Source organism: Denticeps clupeoides, chromosome 13 (assembly GCF_900700375.1).
Source record: "Denticeps clupeoides chromosome 13, fDenClu1.1, whole genome shotgun sequence".
NCBI classification, from domain to species: Eukaryota; Metazoa; Chordata; class Actinopteri; order Clupeiformes; family Denticipitidae; genus Denticeps; species Denticeps clupeoides.
This window is the reverse complement of record NC_041719.1, coordinates 12,838,587-12,866,522: the sequence shown is the minus strand read 5'-3', so window position 1 is coordinate 12,866,522 and position 27,936 is coordinate 12,838,587. Positions and strand designations below refer to the sequence as shown.

The following is a 27,936-nucleotide window of genomic DNA, read 5'->3' as shown; positions in this document are numbered from 1 at the left end:
TGATTAGTTGGTTGACCATGACAAATGGGTCATATTTAGGTTAGTGTGTCCCTTGTAATCGGGACGAGATTGGAATGTGTGTGAGGTGCAGATGAACCTCCAGTCAGAGAGAGCTGTTAAGAAGTGGCACTCAGTTTATTGAACTTTTTCCATGAAAATATAATGTATTGCAATGAAATATAAAACACCAAAGAATGTTCACAGACACAAACACAAAAATAAGAAGCTATGCGAAATAAATAATGAAGCTATACTAGTTACATTGGTCTGAGGGCAGTTTCAGTAACCAGAGATTACAGGAGGTGCTTATTCCAGTTATTATAGATACAAATACTAATGACAAAAGGTTTCTAGGTTCCTATTGCTCACATACTGCAAAGTGTTCAAGAAACCTACTACCTTTGGACATATAATATAAACACAGATAGATTTTGTTTTAGCCAAGTTTCTGACGGTGTAAAGGATTTATTCTGGGATTAATTAGGATTATTAGGAGATTTGTGCTCAAAGTTCTTTTATTCTTCTTTTCTTGGACTGCAAGTCGCCTCTTATCTCCTCACCCAGTTCGTCGCTTAACCAATTGGCACCTCAAAGTCTATCAGCAGAGCTGTGAAAAGTACCGGCGAGATCAAGCGCACACATGAACAGCAGCACCGTTATAGAAGCCCGAACGGTGTTGGCCATGGAGTCTGACATTCGAGAAACGAACACCCACACCTTCTCCTTGAAGCCATTCACACATTTGCCAGAACTGGCTTGCATGCATGGTACAAAGAACACACGAAAGAACACAAGCCAGTGGACAACTTTGACAAAGCACTTTGTTTCTTGCACAGCTAATTGAAGGTAATGCTATTATTCTGGCAGCGGGCTACCTCCAATTAAGACAGTTGCAATAAAGCACTTTTTACACTGTTTGCCTCAAATCTGTTTGCGTGAACTCTGTTCAATTTGTTCTCTTATTAAGCAATATAGAATCATAATTGTTATTAATAATGATTTATTCCCATTTTTCTGTCCACAATACAGAATTTGTCATTGGGTGCTTCCTAATTTAATCTCTTTCACGTGAATTTCGATAATGTGCTGTTATTTATCTTGGTGAACATACATTCAACATTATTAAATCAACAAACCACACTGAATGCGTCACATCTTTAATTATATTTTGCATCATTGTTTAAATAAAAACTGTTGCTTGTCTCCCTCCATATTTAATTTATATGGAATGAGTTTTTTATCATAATAATTGTGATTGATTACATTGTAGATAATGAAACTTTACAGCGTAATTGGACCCAGTACAATTCTCCATAGAGGGAAGAATCCATATGTGTGTGGTGCAAGCTTGGCCTTTTAATGATGAGTGGTCTTTTGGAATGTCTTGTACTTCTTTATTAAAACACAGTTTTGTGCTAATTTAAGATAAACAAAGGAACAGTAATATCAACAGGACATTGTTACACAGCATTTCTCCTCGGTCACAGTATGAAACTGTATGGAGGTTGTCAAGTCAAATAGAATCATAATTTAATTTGTTCTCTCTCTGTCTCTCTCTCTCTCCCACAGCAATAATGAAATATCTGTCATTTGTGTGGCTCAGCGGCATCATATCTTCCTTGTGCCCCACACTAATCCATGTATTGTTTGATTTCTTTGTGAGACTACACTTCCATCTGCTCTAATTATTGCCAGGCAACAATAAATTAATAAACATTAATGCTTCATCTTCTCACCAACTTACCATTAGCAAATGGTACATGGCAACTGTACTTTCTCAGGGTAGGATCTAAGCAACGTCTAGGTCTTCTAAATAAGAATGAGATCTCAAAATCTACTGGCAAGATTGTGCTGATCTGGGTAGACTCTTGATGCATAAAATAACTCAAGGCATTAAAAAAAATACAGTTATTGCTTAATGTAGGTCCATTCGTGTGATCATTGAAATTTGGCAAGGGCTTGTAAAAAAAGATGACGGAAGACTTTGTAAAATCTGAAAAGTAGAAGCCTTTCTGTACTAAATGTGTCTACTATGATTCATTCTTATGAACCAGAGACTGTTTCCACATCATCTAGTAGCTCCATTTCAGCAGGCTGGAGCCAAGAGGTGTGATGTAATTATAGTCAGAAGTGAAGTAAATAAATAGTTTTTCAGAAGGTGATGGGGTGAAGTAACACTTCCTCATTTCAAATCACTGGTGATGGACAGCACAGGAATCATGGATATGCTTCTCCTCTAATGGGGTGGAATACATTTCAACAGGTCACAGAAATGAAATAATCATGGAAAGTATAATAGATTATAGCTCATTATTTAGACAATAGGATCTGCTACATATATATTTACTCTACCCAGCAGGAACGATCATTTGGAAGAGGCAGATCATCAGCACCTGCATGAGCTACCAAGTTGTACAATTACATTGTCACTTGATTTAAAACACTTTTGAACAAAGTAAAAAAATGCATGAACGTGGGTAGGAAACGACTACAAAAAATAACTACGTCACCAAGAAAATCTCCTCTAATTATTTCTATTATTACCAATCCGGCATCTTATCAGAGGAGACCTGATAGAAGGAATCCATATTCTCTACCCTTTGTACAGAATATGGTGTTCCAAAGTGTGAAGCCTTTAGACTTTTTCCAGATTTTTACATTAGATCTCAAAGCAACTACATGCTTCCAGGTACTGGTCCTTATTGCACACTGGCTTGGAGGAATTTCAGTTCTGCTGTTGGTGGGTTTCCTAACATCAACTGCTGTTAGGTCTTTCCACAACCTGGCCAGGTCAATCAAATACATTAATGTTATTCAGTTATGAAATTCAGTTATAGATCAATTTGTGTCTCATCTGCACATTAAACCCGATGTAATTTGTTTATATATATATATATATATATGTAGAAATCTGGACCACTGTATGTATTGCAAGAATTACAATAACACAAAGCTATGATAAAATACAATTCAGGTAAATAAGATTTGGATAAAACAGATCAATACACACATAAATGTAAAGGCAGCTTACAAAGCAGTTTATGCAGTTTCCATCATAGCTTTTGTAAGTGACAGACACACTTAAACCTCTGAACCCAGCTTTGGTATACAAATAGGTAAAACCATCATAATTGTAACCTCGCTCACAATTTTTTCACAATTTTTTACTGTTTAAAAATCAATCAAACTGTATTGGTAGCACAAAATGTTCCTCTCCCAAAATTAACACTATGACTACAGCATTGTGAATAAATTTAGCAGTTAAGCTAGATGGCAATCCCCAAAAACACAAGTTTTTCACCGTGGCTTGAAGCAGCTCCCTGATTTTCTCTTTGTCCCATTTATGCTACTTTAACCTGCGTGAAAGACAGCAGATAAGTCCATGAACATGGTTCCAATAAAGGAAGCAAATAAAAAAAAAAGTCAACGCAGGGACGCTGTACCGCTGTTTCCTGTGCTGTATCTTTATCCTGTTAGCAAAGAAATACCCCGGGCCTGTTAATTATCTCTCAGTTGCACGCTGGTGAACGGTCAGCATACGTTCACATGCACGCCATACATTCAGATTCCATACATAAGATTCAGTTTATTACTGGTGGACGGGAAGTTATTGAAGGACTGGAAGGATTTCCATTTTCTGCATGTTTTCAAGGTCACAAATTGGAAGATAGCCTGGATCTTACTTGGTCTGATTCAGGAAGGCTGATTATTGAGTCCTTCTTGGGCAGTCCGGAACCTGGCCTCATCGCTGCCCCTGGGAGGGACGCCTGGGGGAAGGCCCCCACTGACATTTGGTGATGTAAGGTCATCCTCGGTGGCATCACACTCCTGAAGCCCATGGGGCCCATGGCAGGTCCCGAGAAGTTCTGCGGGGGCCCTATGGATGTGGATGACACACGGGTGGACTGCGGTGGGCTGGGAGCAACTGGCTGAACTCCTTCGTGGGGAAGGGAAGGCTGAGAGGCAGACAGGGCACGAGCATCTCTGCTAAGGCTCTTGTGGGCGGCGGGGCGATGAGCAGGGCTAGGAACCTGCTGCTGTACCAGCGAGTGCTGCGATCCTGATTGGCCGCCCATGGGACCGGAGTTATACTGGAATGTTCTTCCTCCAGTGGCCAATGGGCTCTGGACAGGGGGGCTGGCAATGGAAGAGGCAAAGGCACTGCCTGAAGGCTGAGGGTAAATGGCCTGCTGGAACTGGACCGGAGATGTTGAAACAGGGCTGGACAGACTTTGTACCACCTGGAAGCGTCGCACCATCCTAGGAGACTGTTGCGCCCCCGGACCCGCCAGTGGACTGGCAATCTGTGGGCAGAAGCTCATGGCCACAGCCTGTTGCAGGGTTGCGATAGCAGAGCTGGCTGGTGTTTGGCCTTGAGAGGTGAACACACTTCCATGCATGGACGGGGTCATGGACATGGCCCGAGGCCTCTGCAGGTCCACCTGTTTCACCATCTCCCGATCATATTTGACAATCTCCTGGATCATCTCATTCTCCCCGTTGTTGAAAACTCCTGAATTGAGGTCGTGCTGCACTTTGTGAATTAGGATCGAGTTCTTTTTGCCTGAATACAGGAGCAAAAGACGGAATCAGCATAGCTCAGGTAATCAATATCATCAGAATAAATTAATCAGGCTGTGATTTTGATTCGCTCAAGAGCATCACATGATACACCCCTGAACAAAAAGGGGAAATTGCAAGTGTTTGCATTTCACACTGGTGGGTCATAACTTGGCTGTAAGCAAAGATTCAAAATGCAAAAAGACGAAACAGGAGCCGGGACCCTAGGCAAAAATTCACAGAGGAACCCCTACTGACCTGGGACCTCAGCAAACCTCTGAAAATTATGGATTTTAAGACTTTGGAATTAATACCCAGTGCCATCACCTTCTAAATCTCCATTTTACAGACTTCGAAGACACAACGTAGATTCATCTCTAAAAAGAATGCTTCAGTCCCAACTATTAAGCTGAATAGTGCCTACAAATAAAACTTCATTTTAGCAAAGAAGAGAATCACTGAGGGAAAATGGTCAGATAAAAATGTTTTTAGACACAACTGCAAGACATTGTAGCATACCAAGATTGTATTATTATTTATATTTTTAAACAATGTTCATTTGAACCCAGGACCCAGTGGAGGTGGTGAGTGACAGGAGAATGGTGGCTAAGCTGTCATCCCTGTTGGACAACATCTACCACCCCATGCAGGAAACTCTGACAGCACTGAGCAGCTCCTTCAGTGGCGGGCTACTGCACCCACGATGTGGGAAGGAGAGGTTCAGAAGGTCTTTTCTTCCAACCACTGTCAGACTCTATAACAAAGACCTCGCAGCTGACCACACATACACAGACAAACACACACACTTGGGCACATTCTGTTAAATTGTTAACTGTTTAAATTGTAAATTTGTACATATATACAGATAAATATTTATCTTATCATTTTTTTGTGATGCTATTACCTCTGTTTTTGCTGCTATTACCTTCTGCTTCTGTCCCCTTTCTGCCGTGACAAGCGCAATTTCCCACTTGTGGGACTAATAAAGGTTTATCTTATCTTATCTTATCTTATTTGAACTGATTGAACTTCAATTACTATTATGTTTTTACACATCATTATATACATTCTTCGTGAATTGAGTATAAAATACAAAATACTTGTTTTTTAGTAAAGTGCTGAGTAGCTATCTATAAAAATCTCTTTCCTCATCATGTTTTATTTGCATTCCTGACTTTCCCCAGAGTGCGTTTCATCAATATTCATATACACACAGTCTGGTGTAGAAGCTCAGCCGTGTGTGTTTATGACACCATATTCACAGCTTGACGCGGGTTTCATGGCCCGTAGCCAAGCTCCCAGCTCCAGCGTCCTGCAGACAGAGGCGTTCAGCTGCCTGTGGTCTCCAGATCTTAGTGGTCAGATACATTCTCCAAGGGCCAGAGACACTGTGATGCTCTTCTAAAATACAGTGTTAATTGAATTTTATATTAAGAAATATATTATTTTTGGATTTATTAATTTTCCTGCCAAGTCTCATATTCAGACTCACATTACCCCCCTAGCCACTAGGGGCCAACTGTGATATTTTTCGGTTTCAGGGCTGAACGATTAAAAAAAATATCATATTGCAATTACTGAGATCTTACAATACGTGATATGATAACTGTCACTTGCTTGCCTATTAATAAAAATCATTCATTAAAATTATTACAATTAATAATTACTAATATTTTACATTACTGCAAGTGTAAATTTCCTAATATGGCAGCTTTATTAAAACTAAATAAATAAATTAATAGATAGATAAATAAATAAATAAATATGATTGTTTTCAAAAACTGGTACCACAGCAGCATTTACACATTGTGACATCACACATATGACTTGTAAAGTGTGTAGGGTGCTTTAAGAGAGCAGTGCCGTTTTACAGGGTGGGTGTGGCTTTTATGGAGTTACATTTGTGCCACATTCCAGCGAACGTGCACAGAAAATATCATCAAAAAATGGATCCTGTGCATTTTATTCATTTATTCTCTCACAAATTGCTGCTTTTTCCACAAAACCAACCAATACCAGACCAGAAGAAGTTAAATGTGATTGGCTGTTTCCTGTTGTTCTGGTCTGTTATTGGTTGAACACAGCGTGCAGAAGAACACAGAAGTGAGACACTGAGTGAGCGAGTTCATTGTGCTAAGTTCTTGTCTCTAGTGTTGGTTCTCCATCCTATGTGCCCCCTCCTCTGCCCATGTGTGCATTTGTATGTGTCCATTTGTACCCTAACTTATATATCAGTGTTGACTTTGGAGAGCCAATGGGCCTGTTTTCACCCATTCTGTGAACTGCACCCCTTGCTTTTTGACTCATTGATTGGTGCAGGCACACAAACTGTAGCCTAAATAATGTGAAGTTTGTCCAACAGCTTCAGCTGGCAGGATGACAATGGTGATGAAAAATTGTGCACAAAATGAAGGGGTATGATGCAGGTTCTTAACTCATAGCCCAAAAATTTGTCACAGTTTCATTTACATCAGTCATAAGACATTTACATATAGATTTAAATGTTTTGTATTTCCATTAGAAATAAGTGACATTGGTTTGATAGGTGAAGAACAGTCAGTATCCTAAACAATTCACAAAAAAACATCAATCAATGGTGGCTGCCATGGAAACAGCTGCCGGTAAGTACATGCTCTCTCTGTAAACGTCTAATCAGTAATGTGATCAGGTATGGCATCAGCAGAATGGGGTTGGGGGAGAGCAGGTCCGATAGCCCAATGTCTCCCTGGGCAACAAAAGCTTTTGAACATAAATATTGTACACACCTATCCGGTCCAGCCTGTCTATCGCCACCGTCTCGAAGGCTCGCCTCATCATAGGGTACTCCTCCAGCACTTCGTTGAAGTTGTCCACGGAGAGAGAGTACAGGCGGCAGTAGGTGTCGGCCCGTACACTCGCCGTGCGTCTCCCGCGGGTCAGCAAACAAATCTCTGAACAAGGGGACATGGACAAACAAGTTTTAAGACCATGCAAACTGTAACACGCAGACATCTACAGGGTCACAGAAAAGAGTCACATTATTACAATTATTAGATATCCACCCATATTAAAAATGCAGGGTGGGGGGGGGGGGGTGCTAATGGATAAACAAAAGCTGCTGATGGTGCTTCTGTTACACGTCTCCACCCTCCTGAGGTCAGATCACTCTGACAAAACCTGCAGGATCTTCATTCACTAATTTCTTCTCAGAGTAAAATGTTTAATTAGAGATAAAGGGGCAGTGGTGGCCTAGCGGTTAAGGAAGTGGCCCCGTAATCAGAAGGTTGCCGGTTCGAATCCTGATCCGCCAAGGTGCCACTGAGGTGCCACTGAGGCTGCCCACTGCTCACTAAGGATGACAAATTGACGAATTTCACTGTGCATCACAATGACAATCACTTCACTTCCCTTCATAAATGAGAGTAGGATTCATGCATTCTGATGGTTGGAGGAAACTCCACACAGAAAGCCAGGGTCTGGATTCAAACCACCAGCTTTGGAGGTGTGAGCCCACAGTCTTACCAGCAGCACCCCTGTTTGGTACATTTAGTTCTGGCTAAGGTTGCATAAGAAAACTACATTGTAATTTACTTTTACTGCTGGAACTTGTCCAGAGTCCATAATACTTGCATCTGACCTTTGGTAGATTGTTAAAATAATCACAAAGAGAATAACTGAGGGAAATGGATAGTAAAAAAAATAATAATAATTTTAGAAGTAAGTTTTTCTTTTCCAAAAACAAAAGCAAGGCCGCAGAAGCATAAAAGGTAATTTGACGAACAATTCAGTTGCCTTGCCGCACATGAACCCATAACCCAAACACGCACTCACACGGCGCTCTGGTGACTTTGAAGCATCAACATGGAAACTGCTCCTGTACAGACTCACAGCTACAGATGGAGCTGATTGAAGCGCATGCGCAGATCAACACCCCCTGGCCCCTGAGGGCATGTGCGGAGTGGATCGCTTCAATCAGCTCCATCTGAATCGGTACAGGAGCTCCGGGGGGGGGATGATCCGGGCATTCGCTCAGATTTTCATGTTATTTTATCGCAATCAACACGTTAAATGCCCACCCCTAATTATTATATATAAAATCAAACATTATTAATCTTAATTAACTACAGTAAAAATTCTACAATGACTGATCAACATTTGAATAGTGCGACAAAGCCGTGAGTCGTATGCTTTTGACCTTGAATACATTCACAGCCTGGTATCTGCTGAGGGATTTACAGTGTAGGAGATTAATGTAGCTCTCTCCTGTATCGGGACTCCTGCCTGCTGAGACATGACTAGGACTTAACCTTGGCCCTGTGATTCACCTGAAAACAAAAGGTTCTGCACTATGGTGGATTTTCTATACGGACAATTAGGTAAATCGTCCCTTCTCATGTGCTGTTTCTAGTATTAAAACATCCTTTAAACCATTCAGCACCAACCTCTACATTCTACAAAATCTATTGAATGTAGAGTGTATTAAGGCATTTAGTACTACACAGTATTTAAAATTATATTATAATAAAACTATCGAAATGGGGAAAATGGAATGGCACAGTGCACTATGCCAAAAGAAAACCATGCATAGCAGACCTTTAGGTACCATCTGAAATGAAGCTGTTGCAGTAGCTATGCTTGATAACATAATAAATTGCCATCACAGTCCTGTGCCACTAATTAGATTATATTAATTAGCCGCATGAATTCTGTATTTGTGACTCCAGTTTAGAGCCTGTGGCATATGCCGCTTCAAACTCGTCTGTACAGAAAAAAAACTACGACTTTTCCCCAAGAGTCAGTAAAAACAGCTGCAATTTTCTGGATCAACAGCATGAGGACCTCAGGCCATAATGTTGCTGAGAGTCAAAGAGGCAGTGGAGAGGAAGACGTTCACGAAACAAACAAACGTCTGGAGAGTATTTCTGATGATAATATCATCGCTCAGAGCTGTAACATAACCGGAAGCAGCAGGTGGCTTCGTACCTCCAAAGTAAGAGCCGTCCGACAGCTTCATGCCCATGTTGCCCTTGGTCAGCACGCTGACCACGCCGTGTTGAATGAAGTACATCTTCTTTCCTATCGTTCCCTCTCGGACGATGTAGTCCCCAGGCTGGAAGACCTCGAAGCGCAGCTTTGTCAGCATGGCAGTCACGAAGGTGGGATCAGCATTGGCAAAGAGAGGCATAGAAGCCACAAGCTTACGGCAGTTAAAGTTGACAATTTCCTGAGTGAAGAAAAGGTGCAACTGATAAGTCACATCAATGACCGCTGTTTTCATATTAAAAGCTACAGTTTTAAGTGTAAAACCTGGGGGCCCTTGCTCATTGTACCCGACAATACAGATATATTGAGTTTGGGTGTGATACAATAGACAGTGGCTCAACATTCCGTTCTTGAAGTTAATGTGTTTATAATGGATTTCGCAGAACATCTCCGAAATATCTTTATCTTCGATGTTTATCGGGTGCAGGGAAGGACAACGGTGAAATAATAATTTCACAGAAAATCTAACTGCTGAAAAAACATCATGATCGAAGGTGTCATAAGACAAAAAAGATGACCGTTGGAACTGGAGCATGGAGCAAGAGAGGAAGGTGGTTTGGTCTGATGAATCAAAATTACTGTTTGGTTATGGGGATGGCCAGATGCGTTGTTTGGAATGTGGAATGGATGCCCCATGGGAAATAATGTTTGACAGGTTGTAAACTGTGTGGGATTAAGATCTGTTTAACAGAATTTTTTTACCTCTCGCAGCGGCTCATTCAGCTCCTCCAAAATACTCTCCTCATCAAACATCTTCCCTTGGTACCGGTGCTCATAGTAATCGTGAATTTTCTGCCGGAAGTCAGCAGGGAGCTTGTGAAAGGACATATACTGCTCCACTTGTTTGTACTGGTGAGAGAAATATTGCGGAAGGAAGAAAGAGATGAATAAGTAAACACGTCCAGCAGTGATGACCAGCAAGCTTATGTGCTTCTTTCTAATAAAACTATTATTATCCATTTAATGAAAATGCAATACATCTTTTTTTTTTTTTCCCAAACAGAGGCTGAAAAGCGTAAAAGAAAAATATTATTATGCAAGACAAAATATGAAGCAGAGCATGGCGTGACTGCAAAAACTGATGAGAGATTCCTATCTTCTCTGGTGTATCAGGGAGACTGAGCATGCATTCAAATATAATTTTTCTCTCTCAAACAAAGAGAGAAAAATACTGCTGCCTCAGTCACGCTGGATATATTATGTATGCAATGATGAATCCTAAAAATGAAATACTTTTCTATATACACACACACACACTATTACACATCTGAAGAGTAACTAGGATTGTGGGTGATGTATTGTAGATGATTGTGTGGTGGTGGGCGTGGTCCTGCGTAGATCATGTTTATGATGTTCATGGGCTGTCAAGCAAAGAGAACTTTGAGGAGGAAACTGAGAAGGTTTTTTTAAAAATGTTTTTTAAAGCTCTCCAGTGAACGTTTTTTGGTTAAAAATCCACTGGATGAACATGCCTAGAAGTATTTTAAATTTCCTCCTAGTCCCCACCTGCCCTGAAATGAGGAAGCCGGTTGCATAAGTAGCTGTTCTATGGGGCGGTGAAGATGCGGCTCTGCTTGTTAATGGGCTCAGCTGTGACTCATCACTGCGGTGCGAGGACTGAGCGTGAGGGCTCAGGAGGTCAGGGGCCAATCCGGCTGCTCGTGACAAGGGGCCGCTGTCTACCACGACTAAAATAGAATATCCTGGCTCTGGACCGGCATGGCTGTCATTACAATTACATATTTGTAGTTAACATTTTATTTATATTTTAAATAAGCTTGAGTCACTTGGGGCAAAAATGTTTTGACTTAATCTCAAAAAGAAAAGAACCTTCCAGGTTCTTATCATCTAAAATATTTCATATTCACATATACAGGGTTCTTACACATTTTTACAAAAGAATTTCCATGACTTCAATTACTCTAAGGCAAATTGTCATGACCATATGTTCTCTGAAACCTCAGTGCAAATGTGAAAAAAGTCAAATTTACCAGAGAATTGTTAAAGTAAACTTATGACAATCCTGAACACCTTAACTTATAAGTTAAGTTTTTTTATACTTACATATAAAAAAATAAAAAAAAACATTAAAATGCAGCAGCAGGAAACTATGCTGCACCAACAACGACTTTACTTTTAAATAAATTTGTAACATGTTAGAGAAATGGAGTCAGATGGTACAAGTTCCTCATATACTCATCTACATCGTTTTTACTGCTGCACAACAGCAAATCAATTTAATGAGTTGTTCCTCAATGTGCTTAATGAAAATTAAATTGGAGAGCTGCAATGGTCAAAGGGTGGACATGCACAGTGACACATGCACTTAATGTATTTGCTTCACAACGGCTCAATGAACTTCGTTTTAAGCACACATCACACATTGGAGTCATTACTGACCCAAGGAAGCAGCCACCTTCACTGATTATTCAAAAAAAAAAAAAAAAAAAAAAAAAAAAAAAAAAAGACAAGGGGTTGTAAAGCTCTACATGCGATTCTGGAATAATAATTTTTAAAAAAAGTCATTCACAAACAAATTCTATGGCCTGCTCACACATATCTTCGCATGTGGAGTTCAATGGTGGGCACGGAATGTTTAGAAATGGTTGTACTGCGAAATGAAACAGTTTAATAGCATAATCCGATTCAATCCAATTATTCTTAATTACTTACAGTAGGATAAGTAAATTGCTTAAAGTCAGAAAGAGTCAGAAAAGACACTTCAGATTCATTATGAAAAAAAAAATCATAATAGGGGTCCTTTAAAAAGTGACTTTGTGAACCTTGTCTGCAATTTGTTGTGTCTTTACAAACTGTAAATCTATACATTGTGCATAATTTAATTATTACAAAACCAACAATGTACAACAAGACAAACTAATTAGGAAAAAAATGTTGAGCCACAATTTCTATGGGAGTGGCATCTTTGAGCATGGACAGGACAAACCCGAATGGTTGATGAGTGTGTATACTTATGTACATTATATACCCATTATCTTATCTTCACCCAACATCATGGAGGAACATCTCCGTCTCCAGGGAATACCTTCCAGAGGCGATTCCTTTTGGAAGAATAGTATCCATCCATCTTGCTTTGCAAAAAAGACAAGGAGCACTGAAGCTGTCCCAGAGTCTTTTTATTCCTAAACCTTTCTTAGACTGAAGGAAAGATTTGTGGACAGATAAGAGAACTAAAGACAGGGGAACATGAGCTGCCTGAGGCATTGAAATACTGCCACTATGAACAAGGATAGAGCTGGAAAAAAATTGTGCTTTTTGGAGAAATATATGCTTCCCTTTATAGCCAGGTGACTGCCCAGCTATGACAGCAGAGGCATGTCTCTGAGGTAGCCCTGTGTCTTCTGAGGCAGAAAGGTCCCCAAACACTACCGCAATCAGAATCCTCTGTGTCCCCACCGGCCAGCCCCCCCTGGGTATAAAATGTCATTTAGCAATTCTCTGACTAATCCTTGCACAGTAACCCTGGGTGGAGGTATGGACCAGTTCTTATCAGGATTACCCTGTATCATTCTGCATATACTAGTGGTTTTAATTAATCAATCCATCATATAGAAAGTTTTTTTTCTTCAGTTCCCACTATGTGCTCCCTACTGGACTATAGTCTGGGGGATGTTTTTTTTTTCTTTTTTAGTCTTTCCTCCTCGCTCCACATTTAATTCTGTTTTTCTCTGTTCTTCCTATATCCTCTGTCTTCCTGACCTGTCTACCCCCTGTAATGTGATGTGTATGGTCGGGCTGATGGCCATCTTATTTCGCTGGTACTAGTGACGTGATATATTGCAACGGCAATAAAGTGTTTCATCATCATCATGTTTCTTACATGTGGCAGTGGTGCCCTAGCGGTTAAGGAAGCGGCCTCGTAATCAGAAGGTTCCTGGTTCAAATCCCGATCCGCCAAGGTGCCACTGAGCAAAGCACCGTCCCCACACACTGCTCCCAGGGTGCCTGTCATGGCTGCCCACTGCTCAGTAATGGGGTTAAATGCAGAGGACACATTTAACTGTGTGCACCGTGCTGTGTTGCTGTGTATCACAATGACAATCATTTCACTTCACATACTGTATACAGTAAGAACATTGGACACCGGGCACAGCGCAGGGCACCACCCCACCCCCATAAAGTGCTTTGCACCCAACTGTAAAATCCAATAAACAATAAAAGAAGAGGAATTGAGGGAAAGCTATCATGGATCTCATAAACTTGCAGGAAGAAACACCAGAGGCAGTGAAGTGATTACAATTACAAAAGATGAGGTGTTAAAACAGAAAAGACACAATTATGATAAATAAATCTTATAAAAATAATAACATAATAAAGTAACAAACAGAGAAGAGAAATATCTAAAACTATAAATGGTGGGATATGGACTATGGATAAATCTATTTTAAAAAAATTAACAGAATAATGGATTAAAAACATTAGTTACAGTACTGAATTGTATGGAAAAAAAAAAAAACCATGAGCAGCTAAGCTAAAGTGAGTCTAATGATATGAGCAATGACAAGAACATTATTATTTTGAGTTCCTGCTTCATATCTGCATATTTATGCATTAAGATGAGCTGTTGTTCCACCTCAGCTTGATTTGCAACCTTCATGAAACATTGTCCCCCCGATACGGTAGTACAGGATCCAGCTATCGATTCTGGAACAGTCTGAACCAAACGTCCATCTGCTTATTATCAGGCAGGCATGGCACTGGAGCTGAAGCTTCACAGACAGCTCCTGGCTGTCAGATTCGAGCAGTACTGAGTCACTGTGTCTCCACAGGCCTAAAGTCACTTCTGATAGTGTATCAGAGAAGCAAAACACAGCGCCGAGCAACCATGGGGCAGGGGACATGTTCTCTGCATTCCTAGACTGGTTTATACAGAGCATGAGACAGAGGCTGACTCGGTTGCAAAGGTTTTATTTAAGGTTTTAGCTCAAATACAGCTAAGCACTTCAGTTTTACACAAAAAAAACTTATGTTTTCCATAGTGGAGGGTCAAGGTCATGTTAATACAGTCTATACATTGTAGATAAAATAAGAAATATGATCTATATTAAATAAACATGTACTAATAAATATATCCTGTCCCAACTGCTGATACAAATCCTAGAGGAAATGTACATGGAATCAATTCGTTTAGGTCATAGGGCATCCAGAGCAATAATCTCTGACCTATAGAGGTCACTCAGTGACTGACCCTGTAGGCTTGGATGTAAACATGAACTCTCGGTCTCATAATTCATTTTTCACAGTGTCCATCAGTTAGAATAAGCCCTATAAATAGCTCAGCTCTTACATATTGCGTTTTCTAATCCAGTCTGCCTCTCTGACCGTTCGTACTCTGACAAATGATCGTGATGGGATTTGAAGAAAAAAAAAGGATGCACAACCCTGAGCCAGTCCATCCATCTGCCAGAAGACCCTGAATTAACCAGTCATGATTTTGAGTGTATTATCTATCATGCCAAGCTTTGATGCTATTCCTTGCGAGTCAATACTACTCAATAGATCTAAATCCCCAGAGTTCAGGCATCCTTTAAATCATCAGCAAGTTCTTTCTGAAGTGTGCATATGTATTTGAATGTTTTGTTGTTGTTGTCTGGTGATGCATAAGCACTGACACAATGAGTATTTTGTAAAATTGCATTGCACATTTAGGAGTTGACAGTGGGGCCATTGAGCTGATGGATTACATGTGAAGACCAAGCCTTCTCTGAAAGGCCATTAAATAATGGCAGACGGCACGCCACTCTGCCATCCTCTGGTAGGCCCTCTGTCAAGCCGCAGTCAGGAACAGTGGCATGTAATGGAGGCTCAGTGACCTTCAGGAGGACACCGCACGAGCTGCTGCCTCTTCTCCTGGCTAACAGAGTCGGCCCAGAGGGCAGGCCCGGCCCCTGTCCTGCTCGGAAGCCCCTGAGCTTCCCGTTTAACCCCCCGGCTACAGTCACAGTCGGTTCCATCAGTTTTAGGGACTAGCCAGACTCGATCAGAGTTTAAAGACACGGCCCAGTGTGTGTGTGTGTGGGTGTGTGTGTGTGTGTGTGTGTGTGTGTGTGTGGGTGGATGTTTGGGACTTTTTGGCTTTGTCTGAGCCACTGCCAAAAATCTTGTGCAGGAATATAAACAGCACTCGCACACTGAACCATAACCAGATACCGCATTGAATATTTGTATGCACCGCTGCAGAACGTGTCAACAGTCATTTTTTAGCTTGGTAACAAGCCACCACGACAACGATTCGATTCCGAGCCTGGTTCAAAATCTCTGTCTAGTGGGGAAAAAAGCATCTGTTTGCATCGTCTCTTGGAAACTAAACTTCATGCCCCCTCATGAGTGCTTATGTTATCTTGTACAAAGAAGCCCCTCTGCCAAGAGGGTCAAAACCCAATTGTTGTCGCTATCACCGTTAGAGGTTTCAGAGCTGGGTAGGACAGAATTTAATGGTTAGTAAAGAGAGAAAAACAGCACGAGCGGCCGTGAGAGACCCTGGTTTCGCCTCTGCATCATTCCAGGTCCTATGTGATGGACCTGTTGCAAGCGTGCGTCATGTCGGGAGTCAAACACAATCCTCTTTACCTCATCAAGTAAAAATCCAGACACCGAGAGGCCAGTCATTCGGTGCTAATCGGCTGTTTGACCCGGTGAGACTTACACACCTCGACTGGCCGCTTTTAACACAAGTGATGTCGTTTCCATCTCGGCCTCACTCTCACTCTCACTAATGTAAACTGATAGCAGGCCTACAGGAAAAGATTACATTAGAAGCCACTTTCCTTTTTACTTACGCCTGAGACAGACTCAACTAAACAAGAAATGCAATCTACGGCCTAACCTGCTTTCCTTCAAGGTCAAAAGGCGAGCTGGAAAATGAGAAGATCAGAGTGTCTGGATTGAAATGGGGGAGCTCCTAATCAGCAAAATGGTATCTGACAGGGCTGGGAGTCACAGGCACTCGTAAACACATGCCAGATGCCACAATTACGAGAACAAAGCCTCATTAATAACTGAAGTGGGTGGTCCTCGTGACAGGCTGCAAAAGACCACAACAAATTCTGAGCGCCGTTCAGATGTAAGCGAAACGGTGGAGGGGTCACGGTGGCCCAGGCTCATGGGAGGCTCACCTTCTCCTGGTACTGGCGGCGCGAGGAGTCCAGCGACTGGATCAGGGCGGTGGCGTGGCCGATGAACATGGCGTAGCACGTGGCGCCCACGATCATGCTCAGCATGGTCAGCCAGATATCCGACATGCTCTCCGGTGCCTGCCGGCCATAGCCGATGCACAGCATGTGGCTCATGGCCTTGAAGAGAGCGAACGAGTACAACTCGGTCCACGAATCATTCTGCAAAAGAGAAGGAGGGGGAAAGAGGGGTTAGAAAAATCCGAGGGGGAGGGGGAAAGAGCGGCCGACAGGAGACAGTGAAAGAAAAGAAAAGGAAGAAGGGAGTAGATTAGCAGGCATATCATGTCATAGTTCTAAGTTTTGGAAACCCCACCACTTTTCTGCAGAACTGGGTCTGATCTGGGTCTCTGCCCTAACGTGCTGCGCTGGGGTCATCTGAGCCTGATTTTTCCTAGACACAAACACACACAGCTGGCCATGATGTCTGAAAATCCCTCCATCTATGTTGGCCTTTCCAAGCAGAATGTGCGGTGGGCACCGAGGGCTCTATGATTGTGGTGGGGAGAGGGGAGAGGGGCGGGAATGGCGGGAATGGCAGCAGGCAGGTAATCGGAGATTAGCATGCCTGGCCTCAGCAGCAGGGGCGGAAGCACCTCTGGGCCGTGACAGGGGGCAGAGTGGACCGGTCCCCTTTTCATCCACCACCATGCTGGGCACAGAGTGCACCCGACGGGCAAAAACAGCCCCATCCAATTACGGGCCGCCCAGAGGACACAAACTGTAATGTACACACAGCACACTCTGGCAGACAAAAGTAAAGACAAACACATACTATCCAGACACACAGTTCACAGTCTTCCTTTCCTCCCTATATGCTGGGAACGCTGGGAGCAAAAACCAAAAAAAAAAAAAGGTGGGTGTTTAGGCATTCCACCTTCAAAACCTCTCCGCCCTGCATTAACGCAGCAGCCTGCTTTAATGCAGGTCCACCGGCTAGTCATCTACCTTCATGTTGCGGAAACAAAAATGAATGGATCAATTCAGTTAATATAGCATGCATGGAAACAGAAAGTTTCCTGGTCTTAATGCCTGAATGGCCTGAATATATAATGACCAACGCAACCAACTGCATACACACACACGCAGCCCTTTTTCAAGACTGATCATAACACTCAACGAGCACCATCTTTCAGAATTCCATTTTTGTTAACACACCCATCTTTCTCAGATTACATTAATTTTTTGGAACCCAAAAACACAAACATTATGTATCAATGGACATTGAAGCAACATACAGTACATTACGGTTCAAAAGTATTTTTTGCTGGTATTAAAAATACCAAATTACTGGAAATGTTTGTTAATGATGGAATATTTGCATACTTGTAGAGAGGAACTTTATCAGTCTTGACTTCCAATAGAATGCTGTGTTCATTAACCCAAGTCTGTCACTTTAATAGCCTCAATCATTATTAGAAAAAACTTTCCATGGTCTTAGTAGAGCTGAAAACAGTTGCACAGATTTATAAAAGCAATAAAACTGGCCAAATTCACACTATTACAGTATCTAATGCATCAGCAGATGTGGGTTCAATATTTCAAATGTCTTTCTTTCAAAATTTGTCAAACATTAATTTTTTTTGTTTATAAAGCGCGCATATATCCACACAGGTATTCGTAGGGCTATGACAGTGAGAAAATCATATATAATCACTGTCAGGTGTTTTAATATGTTGGCCAAGCCTGCCAGTCTGAGGTCTCTTCACTAATAATGGCCAATAATGGCACTCAGGAGGTGGATGTATTCCAGTGAGAACATTTTTTGGCACGTCTGTAAATATATAGGCTTATCCAGGGTTTAGAGAATATATTTTCTGGATTGCCTAAATGTGTTGAATTCACCGCATTCACTCTACATGACACAGACCCAGCATTAGGCACAGTGGATTTCATCTGACTTCACTCCCCACCACAGCATAATCCATTTAAACAAAGCTCACTGCTGCACACTCAGGCTGTATAATGACATAATCAAAGATTAATCGGCATTTGTTCCAGACTCCTGGAGGTGGAAACGGCAGGGATAGCTTGGATTCATGTCACTGTCTGTTCTCTAGCTGTGGGTTTGCAGCTTTTTGTTTAACTGCCCTAGACTTGGCAAGGGGTATGGCAGAGATTTGCACCAGGATTGGGGGGGTGCACGCAGAACTCAGGCCAAAGAGCTGCAGAGGCTTGCTTGCATCTGAGCAGCCAATATCACCAGAGAGCGGAGCTTTCCCATTCATCTTATGGGTATTGACTGGGCAGTGTGATGCTACAACGAGTCCCAGTAATTCCAATTACATAACGTCTGAGAGGAGCGCTCTGATCTGACCAACACAGGAGGCAAGTGACTTGACCAGGGGTCATTGATGTTATTGTATATTGACCGATCGGAAAGGATGAGAGGTTTTAGTCTAATTCCACCAAGCTGGGCATTTTCATCTCCAGTAGCTTATTTTCAATGAAACCACGTCACCAGCAGGAAACATTAATTAAATTGCATTAACATTAATTAAATGCATTAAAAGTCCACAAATCCCTCATTTCCCAGTTTCACCTGGTTAGTTGGAAAGAATGTGTCTAGGGTGGTGTGGAGACAGATCATTTATCACTGCGACTCTCTCTGTTGAAGCCGTATGCCTCTTGAGAGTTTGTGACCTTGATTGATGGCAGATGACTGCTGAAAGGAATAGGACTGGCTGATGTCAGAAAACGAGAGCGTGGGGGTCCCTAGATGAAGAACGTCTGTAAAGAAGAGTAGGTATGGGCCATTACATATGATTAAGCACATCGGTTTCATTTATGGAAACATGACATTTTAGACTTCCTGAACCCCACATGTGCTTCAGTAATGTTTGAAATATGATGCTGTTGTCCAACACAGACTGAGTTAAAAAAAAAAACAAAAAAAAAAACACATATGAATGTTAAAACCCACATATCTGTAGGGTGGTAGTAGCCTAGTGGGTAACACACTCACCTATGAACCAGAAGACCCAGGTTCAAATCCCACTTACTACCATTGTGTCCCTGAGAAAGACACTTAACCCTGAGTTGCTCTGGATAAGGGTGTCTGATAAATGCTGTAAATGTAAATGTAGCAGCTATGGACTACAGGAAATATAACAGTAAAGGGCAGAAAGTGACAAGGGTGTCACCAAAGACCTGGTACCTGGCAACAGGTAACGAATGAGGTGAATGAAGTGAGTGCAGCAAACAAGATGGTGCCTGAAATAAAAAATTGCAGCGCATCGATATAGAGTGCCTGCTACTGGAGGCGGTGAGGGCACTTGGGAGCTGACACCTTTGGAAACCTGAATGGTCTCAATACTGGTGTAAACAGGTGTGAAGTGAGTGAGTGAAGTGATTGTCATTGCCATTGTGATACACAGCAGCACAGCACACGGTGCACACCACTGTGATAAAGAGGGAGACATAGACAAAGAAAAATTGCTATAATGATGCTCACGCCCGTGCGATCAGCAGAGGACACATTTCAGTGTTTCACAATCACTTCACTTTACACCCATTTGCCATTTTTCAACCGCCTGTGTGATGTGATGACCTGAACGGGTGCTGATCACTCCCAGCTGACACTAATTTGGCATAAGTGATCAGGATCCGTTTCAAAACTGCATGCAGCAGCCAGTAGTTTCTACAGCATTAATGTGGACACCCCTCTAAGTTCCTTATGTTGAGTGACACGGCGAAAGGTTGCTTTGTGTTTAGTGCTGTTTTCTTTTTGGCCATCATGCCTTTTGTTTATTTCGCGTTTAAATAAATATTATTTTTCTTCAAAATGAGGACCTTCTGGGTGTTCTTCCCCATTAATAATAATTTTATTAATAATAATAATCCCAATAATCTCTCCCATGTCAACAGAAAACAGAGTGCAGCTTCTGTTGATGTGTTCTGAACTGGGGTTTGGGTGCCCTGTGACCGTAACCATGCCCAGGTCTGTGGGCGGGGCTGGAAAGGGATGCACCAGCAGGGGCGGCACAGCTCACCGACTTGATCCACAGTGGCCACCATATGGTCACTGCTAGTGCCACACACCTTCTTTGCCAAACAGCATTCGGCTACACCCTAACCTCAACTCCAGTTTGGCCCTGATTCAGTCCTCAAATAAATATTGTACCATGCCAGCGCTATTTTTATTTTTCCCAAACACATCTGCCTGAGTGCAAAGTCTGGGCGAGGTGCTTTTTGAGAACACTGTCTAGGAAAAAAGGCAAAGCAGAGAAGGCAAATGAGGTCAGGGATCTGCCGCTGCTGCTGACTCTCTTACTTCTCTCATTTATAATCACTTTAACCCAATTAAATTACACCTCTGTCTAATTATCTCCGAATTTGTAACGTTAATAAGAATTACCATGATATTCATCGGGACCTTTACTAATCCTTCAAAAGCATGCTTTTTCTTTTTTGATGGGTAAAACCAAGCACAATACATAGCGTACAAAAAAGTTATAACTGAAGGAAAATATTAGATCAAAATAGAAAGGACCGCACTTACCACCATCTTGTTAAGAGACACCCAGCAGTCGGCGGGGAAGTCCTGCAGCATGGGTACAAGGAACTGAAGGCAGCCGTCCCAGTGGCACAGCAGCAGCATCATGCCAATAAGGTTAAAGATCCGCATCACGGCACTGGCCAGGTCATAGGTCATATGGAAGATCTGTCAAATCAGAGACAGAAAAAAAAAAAAGGATGTTGGTGTGACCGCGACAAACATTCAGATGCTTATGTAGTAAAAATGAGTTTTCATTCAAAATTCTGTTTGAAATGTTCATATTGGAATATGAGACGAGAACGTTCAAAAACACATCCAGTTTAATTCTATTTTGGCATGTGATAGTTCTCTGTATTGTAATCACGTTTGGAGGCGAAATGAAATGAGTGGTTAAACTCAGAATGCATTTTGCATGAGGATGCCCGGCTTCAGGAAAGCCCCAAATGTACATCCTTTGAAAACATTAGCCTTATTAAAATCTCCTTCATTAGTGAGGCAGAGCTGCAGAGCTCATTAGCTGATATGAATTCTAATAAGCCAAACGAGATTATTTCACGATTTTTGTCAGTAAACAGAAAAGACACAACCAGCGTGGTTTTTGTCACTCCTAAATCTGGCCCTAATGAGGAGAGAAGGGAGGGCACTGGGAGGACAGGCCTGTGAATGTGCCACAGTTTGGGTGTGTGTGTTTTAAAAAAAAGCCCAACAGGAGGGTGCGCACTACCTTCAAACAGAGAAACAAAGCTTTCTGCACCTGAGACAAGCCAAGTGTCCTATATAAGAACTAGGCCATAAATATTATCAGAAGAAGATGGTGATGGGCTCAGATTTCAGAGTGGTTTTTCTGTGATGCAGCAAGCACTTGGAACATGAGTAAGCAAGAAGTTGAACACTTCATTTAAGCAGATCAGTAGACGTTTTAGTCAGTCCAAGATTCCAGCCGTTTAATAGTGGTGTACATGTGCAAGGCAGCGGCTTGTTTGAGAGTGTAAGGGTGAGGAACACACACACACACCCTTCTTTCACACCCTTCTGTCTCCACAGCAATGGGCTAAAAAAAATCCTCCTCTCCACCAAAGTGTTGACGCTGAGGGTCAACCGTTAAGCTGTGACTTGTTCCAGAATCAAACAATCAAACACCTTCTCTAATAGGCCTAGAAAAGCATCAGGGTGCATCAGTAAACTGGGCCTGTTCTCTCTGCCTCTCTCTCTCTCTCCCTATATATGTATGTGTGTGTGTGTGTGTGTGTGTGTGTGGGTGATAAAGGTATTGTTTTATTAACATCATAAGCATTGTGATATTGCCTGTTAAAGGAAACACTGAGGTGCACTGACTCAACAGGATCTGTGTTATATTGTGACTTGACATCTGTAAGATGTAAATGGTGGCTGTATCTAGCAAAACATTTTACTACAAAGATGCATTAATTATGTGCTGGTGGCTTCCGAAATGTGATTCGTATTTTAATAAAAACCATCTTGTTGTTTTTTGGTCAAATATGTTTCATTGTGGCCACATGGTCATATTGGAAATTTAAAATTAGGAAGTAAAAATGAAATGAAATAACAGAGATTTCATATGTGATGTCTGCTCACACACCCCCATACAAAAGGGATCTTGGAAGAGTAGAGATGGCCTGTACTATGCTTGGGAGTGTGAGGTATAGACAGCAGAATTCTCCATAATAAGAAATGGGTGCATGAGAGCTGTCAATCATCCCTCTCGTTTAGAAGTTGTCAGAAATATGTACACACCAACAAAAAGGGCTGAGTGGGTACTGTAAATCCACAACACATCCCTGATGTGACGTTAACGTCTAGTGCCTCAAAAAAAAGAAAATGGCACACACAGGCTTGATATATAATTGACATTACCGGCAGAAATTGTGTAATGCTCCCATTAAAGTAATCCTACACTTTAAGACAGAGCAGAGGGGACCTGGGTTCCTGAGGACAATCTGATCAAGAACAACAGCCTCCAGGGATTGGAATGAAAATGAAGAAAAGACGAAAGCCCAGAAACATCCTCTGTAAATGTGGCAGTGGACAGTGTGTGTGTGTGTGTGTGTGTGTGGAGGGGGACTGTCCTCTTGAGGAAATTGCTCTGTGTGTTCCGGGCCCTTGTCCCTGAAAAAACGCCTATCACGGGCCACCTCGCACGAGATCAGAGCTGGTATGCTGGAGCACACAGGCTCGCTTAATTCGTTCCCGCATCAGAGTCGGCAGAGTCTCGGGGAGAATTTCCTGCTTCTCCCCGGCTGGAACGGTTAGAATTACCCCGACCCCGGTTTCCTGAGTGTATATTACTTTCCGCCATATTACATCCTTCCACGTGTCTCGCTTACTGATGAAACTCTGCAGATCATGATCACTGTCAAACTGCACAAATCTAATAGACTCCGAACAGATGATATTGTAGTGGTCCGCTTGTTAGGTTCCGGTACAACCGTAAGCCAGCGTGTCAGCAGGCCCAGTACCTCTGCGTGATATCTTTTTATTAGAGTAAACCGCTGCCAGCAGCGTAAACGTCGAGCGCGGTGTTCCTCGCTTGTCAGGTCTCAGTGTGATTTCGGGCGTACGGTAGAGCCAAGGTTAACCAGAGCGGTAATAAATCTGGCTTCGGAGGGCCTCGTTGTCCCTGACACAGGCCTTCTGTAAAGTGAGCAGTAGTTAATGCTAACCATCCAAAAACGTAACTAGCGTTCGGGAGTTATGTGGTCAATATGATTTCATGGTTATACGGTAACATTTAATGGTTTGGCTTACCGAACCTTATGGGGCAGTGGTGGCCTAGCGGTTAAGGAAGCGGCCCCGTAATCAGAAGGTTGCCGGTTCGAATCCCGATCTGCCAAGGTGCCACTGAGGTGCCACTGAGAAAATCACCGTCCCCACACACCCTCCCAGGGCACCCTCACTCAGGGTGATTGGTTAAATGCAGAGGACAAATTTCACTGTGTGCACCGTGTGCTGTGCTGCTGTGTATCACATGTGACAATCACTTCACTACAAAAACACACTTGTATGGAGGTGTAAGACCAGGAAGAAGTCCAACTGTGAGAGGTTAAACTCTCGGGTTCTCCCAGAACACCGAATTGTGTACCACTAGGTGTACTGGCATTACCTCTTCCCACTGATGGATGTAGCGGATGAGTCTCGAGAGACGTAGCAGCCGAAGAAGACTCAGAATCTTGGTGAACCTCACGATCCGCAACGCCCTGGCCGTCTTGTAAACCTCAGAGTCAATGCCCTTCTCCACTATCAGAAATATATAATCCACAGGAATGGAAGAGACGAAGTCCACCACAAACCAGGTCCTCAGGTACTTCTTCTTTATCAAGGTGGGGTCTAGTATAATCTCGGTGTTGTCCTCGTACACAATGCCAGTGCGAAAGTTCAGAACCAGGTCCATGAGGAAGAAGGTATCAGACACCACGTTAAAGACAATCCATGGCGTGGTGGTCTCATCCTTGAAAAATGTGATGCCCACAGGAATGATAATTAGGTTGCCAACCATGAACATGAGCATTGTGAAATCCCAGTAGAACCTGAAGGGTGTTGAGAAGAAGAGGAAGGTGTGAGTAAGATAACAACATGCCAATATGGATAATGATACCTAAAATACCACCAGCATGGCTAGGCTGTCAGTTGTAGTTCTTAATAGTTAAATTTTAAAAAATGAATCTGCAAGATGCTGGAAGCGAGTTTTAGTTGGCCTTAGGTGGTCTTAGTAGCTAAACACACACACACATATATATATTTTTTTTTTTTTCCTATGCAAGGCAAATTTTGTACAGTCTATATACTGACTGACTGATATGGTGTGTACTGTTTTACGTTATTTGTACTGTATGCTTATTATTTGTTCGTTGTTAACTTTTAATAGTCACCTGGACTTCACATAAAAATTTGCCTTGGGCTAACTTTGGTAGAGTAGCAGGGCAATACAAACACATAAATATGTATAACCTACTAACCTAAAAATGTAAACTATGAGGATAGCTGGTGACACAACGCGGCATGAAATGGTCAAAACTGCCTTGTCAACCATCTTTGAAGAAACCAGTGAAATGTGAGCAATACAGAGTCGAATATACAACGTAAATATTCTCCAAACGCCCGAAGGGTTTTTGCAGAAACCCCCCGGTATTAAAACAAGGACGTAAAACGACATGTGTGGGTTTGTAGCGGCTCTGCCAGACACGTGGTGACAGGCGCGGTGTCGCCCGCCGCCGCTTTCATTCATGTCGCAGCTAAAACGCCGCTTCTTGGCTTTTTTAAAAATGATTTATCGGACTCGCTGCGACGGGACGACACCCCGAACTACGGAGCGCAGGCGAGGCGAGCTTTTGCTTTCTTCACGCATGCATCTTTCCGCCCCGTGTCACACTCGTGCCCCCCGCAAGGTCACGGCAAGGTCACGCCGGAGCGACAACAAAGGCGGAATATCGTGAAAAAAAAGTGTCGAAGTGCCGGCGGTCAGGAGGGGTCCGCGATGGAACCACTGCCCACGGAGGCCAGCTCACGTCTGGCGTGTCATGTGCCGGCAAGACGATGACGAACTTTCCAACTGTGATATTGCTTTATTGTAGAAATCAAATTGTCGTGGTTTCTATACAATTCGTGTGTTAAATGAGCACGCGTGGCTAGATTTTGTAGGGAAATGCGTGGCACGCTTCATAGGGGTGGCAGCATTTGAACGGACTTCACTTCCCATCAACCCCCTGCGAAGCAAAGTCAATAATTGTCCGTGGAGAGTGAACAGGTTGCACACTAAACACGCGAAACTGTGAATATTCCTCTTTGATAATATTTTTTTTGTATAACTACCGGATTCAGTGGGTTTTTTTTGTTGTTGGGGTTTGGCACAATGGCAAAGGAGGGGCGTTGACCTCTTGGAAACGGTCGACGGTAAGTTACGTGTTAATTTTTTTTTAATTCCAGTGATATCTCTCGTCTTCGATCTGGGACGATTACAGAAGCTCCTTTTTACGCCCCGGGTAAAAAAAAAAGTGTTCACCTCTCGTGGACCGTGAAAAGCATCCCCGTGGCCTCTGAAAACTATGCATATGAGCCTGTTTTTTTTTTTTTTTTTTTTAATTATTATTCTCATCAATCGAAACCAGGTGCACACGCTATTAACTTCCATGCGTGGATCCGGCTCGGTTCTTTACGTTTTTATGCCTCGTACCTGAAATCGCTGTACGGATGGATAATCCAGTTCCCGGCCGATTTTACGCGCTCCTGCTCCTTTTCCACCGCTTTCTGGCTGCCGAACATGCGCAGAGAAAACTTGTTAACTCCGGGCTGCAGCATGGCGCTGAACTGGCGCTGCATGTAAGTTCGATTGTCCCTCGGCTCGCCGTCCTCCTCCACGATCTGGGCGCCATCGTCCGTCTTGGAAAAGGCGACGGAATTCCTGGGATTCTGCTGGATCTGGGAGGCCTTCCTGCTGGGCGCGTTGGAGAAGGAAACTCTGGACTCCCTTTTCTCCGGGCCGGCGTGGCCGGCAGGTGTGCTCTCGGCGCCGGACGCGTGGTCCATGGCGGCGGCGACAGTTGGCTTCTCCTCGTCGCCGGGTGCGACCGATCCACCTGTCTGCTTCACCTGCTCGGGAACCGGACCGACGGCGCTTCTAACGCGAGCCCCGTTTCGGTCGCATGTCATGCCGGTGGCGTCCACGTCCACTCCGCCCCAGATGCCGCGCCAGGCAGCATCCTCCTGCGTGAGCAGCGCCGAAGTAACGGGGCGCGGAGTCCCTGCCAGGCGGTGGAGCGCTGCTGCTGCTCCCCCTCCTGGTGCGAGTATCCTCACACCCAGACTGGCCTCCTCCTCCTCCTCATCTTCATCAGACGTCCCGGGGAGAACACGGAGGCAGACACACCAGCCGTGTTGCTATGGCTGCGATGCGCATCCCCCACCTCACTCTTAAAGTGAAGTGATGCACAGCACACGGTGCACACAGTGAAATGTGTCCTCTGCATTTAACCCATCACCCTTGGTGAGCAGTGGGCAGCCATGACAGGCGCCTGGGGAGCAGCGTGTGGGGATGGTGCACCTCAACGGATCGGGATTCAAACCAGCAACCTTCTGATTACGGGGCGGCTTCCTTAACCGCTAGGCCACCACTGCCACACAACTGTAGAGATCTGGGCTCCACAAGATCTTCGAAGAGCCCTTTGGTATTTTGAGTTATGAGGGGGACAGGGATGTGGGCGACCTGGTGTTCCTTGAACCATTCCTGAACTGGTTTTTGTTTATCCTGCAGGAAGAGACCCCACTGCAATCATGGAAATCTCCCCACTGTCCCGTACCGGGAGGTCCAAGCACACACTGTCTCTTGAAGATTGTGTAATGAAGAAGGTATGATGTAAGCAGTGTGGTTTTCACCATTCCAAGAACAGGAATGTGAAACACCAGCCATAGCCAAGCCATCAGGCGTCCTTTCATGGGCCATTATTTTGGAGATGCTACACACGGCAGACCCGAACACTGGTAATGCGGGGAAGTGTGTCGAGATGGTTAAACTGCTGGTTTGCTCATTTGACACCATAACCATGTTGGTGAGCTCATGTCTGGCTTATTTGAGTAATGTAACTGTTAGCAGAAAGTGAAGTAAATGGTTTATACTGACCTTAATTAAGATTAAGGTCATGTGTCTATTAT

The 27,936-nt window shown here is 43.2% G+C and overlaps 1 protein-coding gene across 1 annotated transcript; it reads right to left on the bottom strand.

Moving 5' to 3' along the window:
• Positions 1-983: 983 nt before the first annotated feature.
• On the bottom strand, positions 984-27,079 carry hcn2b (hyperpolarization activated cyclic nucleotide-gated potassium channel 2b). Its single transcript, XM_029001627.1, has 8 exons — positions 26,462-27,079; positions 24,395-24,818; positions 21,277-21,438; positions 16,719-16,937; positions 10,285-10,431; positions 9,523-9,763; positions 7,326-7,490; positions 984-4,564 (listed from the first exon to the last, which is right to left on the bottom strand). The coding sequence occupies exons 1-8, from the start codon at positions 26,935-26,937 to the stop codon at positions 3,654-3,656; spliced, it is 2,745 nt and encodes a 914-aa protein (XP_028857460.1). The 5' UTR covers positions 26,938-27,079; the 3' UTR covers positions 984-3,653.
• Between the last annotated feature and the right edge of the window lie 857 nt (positions 27,080-27,936).

What these genes read in the sequence shown, in the direction of transcription:
- hcn2b (XM_029001627.1), bottom strand. Translation starts at nt 26,937, where the DNA reads ATGACATGCGACCGAAACGGGGCTCGCGTTAGAAGCGCCGTCGGTCCG. An exon ending in CATCCGTACAGCGATTTCAG is followed by an intron (nt 24,819 to 26,461) that starts GTACGAGGCATA and finishes AACACCCTTCAG; the next exon opens with GTTCTACTGGGATTTCACAA. An exon ending in TGAATGAGCCGCTGCGAGAG is followed by an intron (nt 9,764 to 10,284) that starts GTAAAAAAATTC and finishes TTCTTCACTCAG; the next exon opens with GAAATTGTCAACTTTAACTG.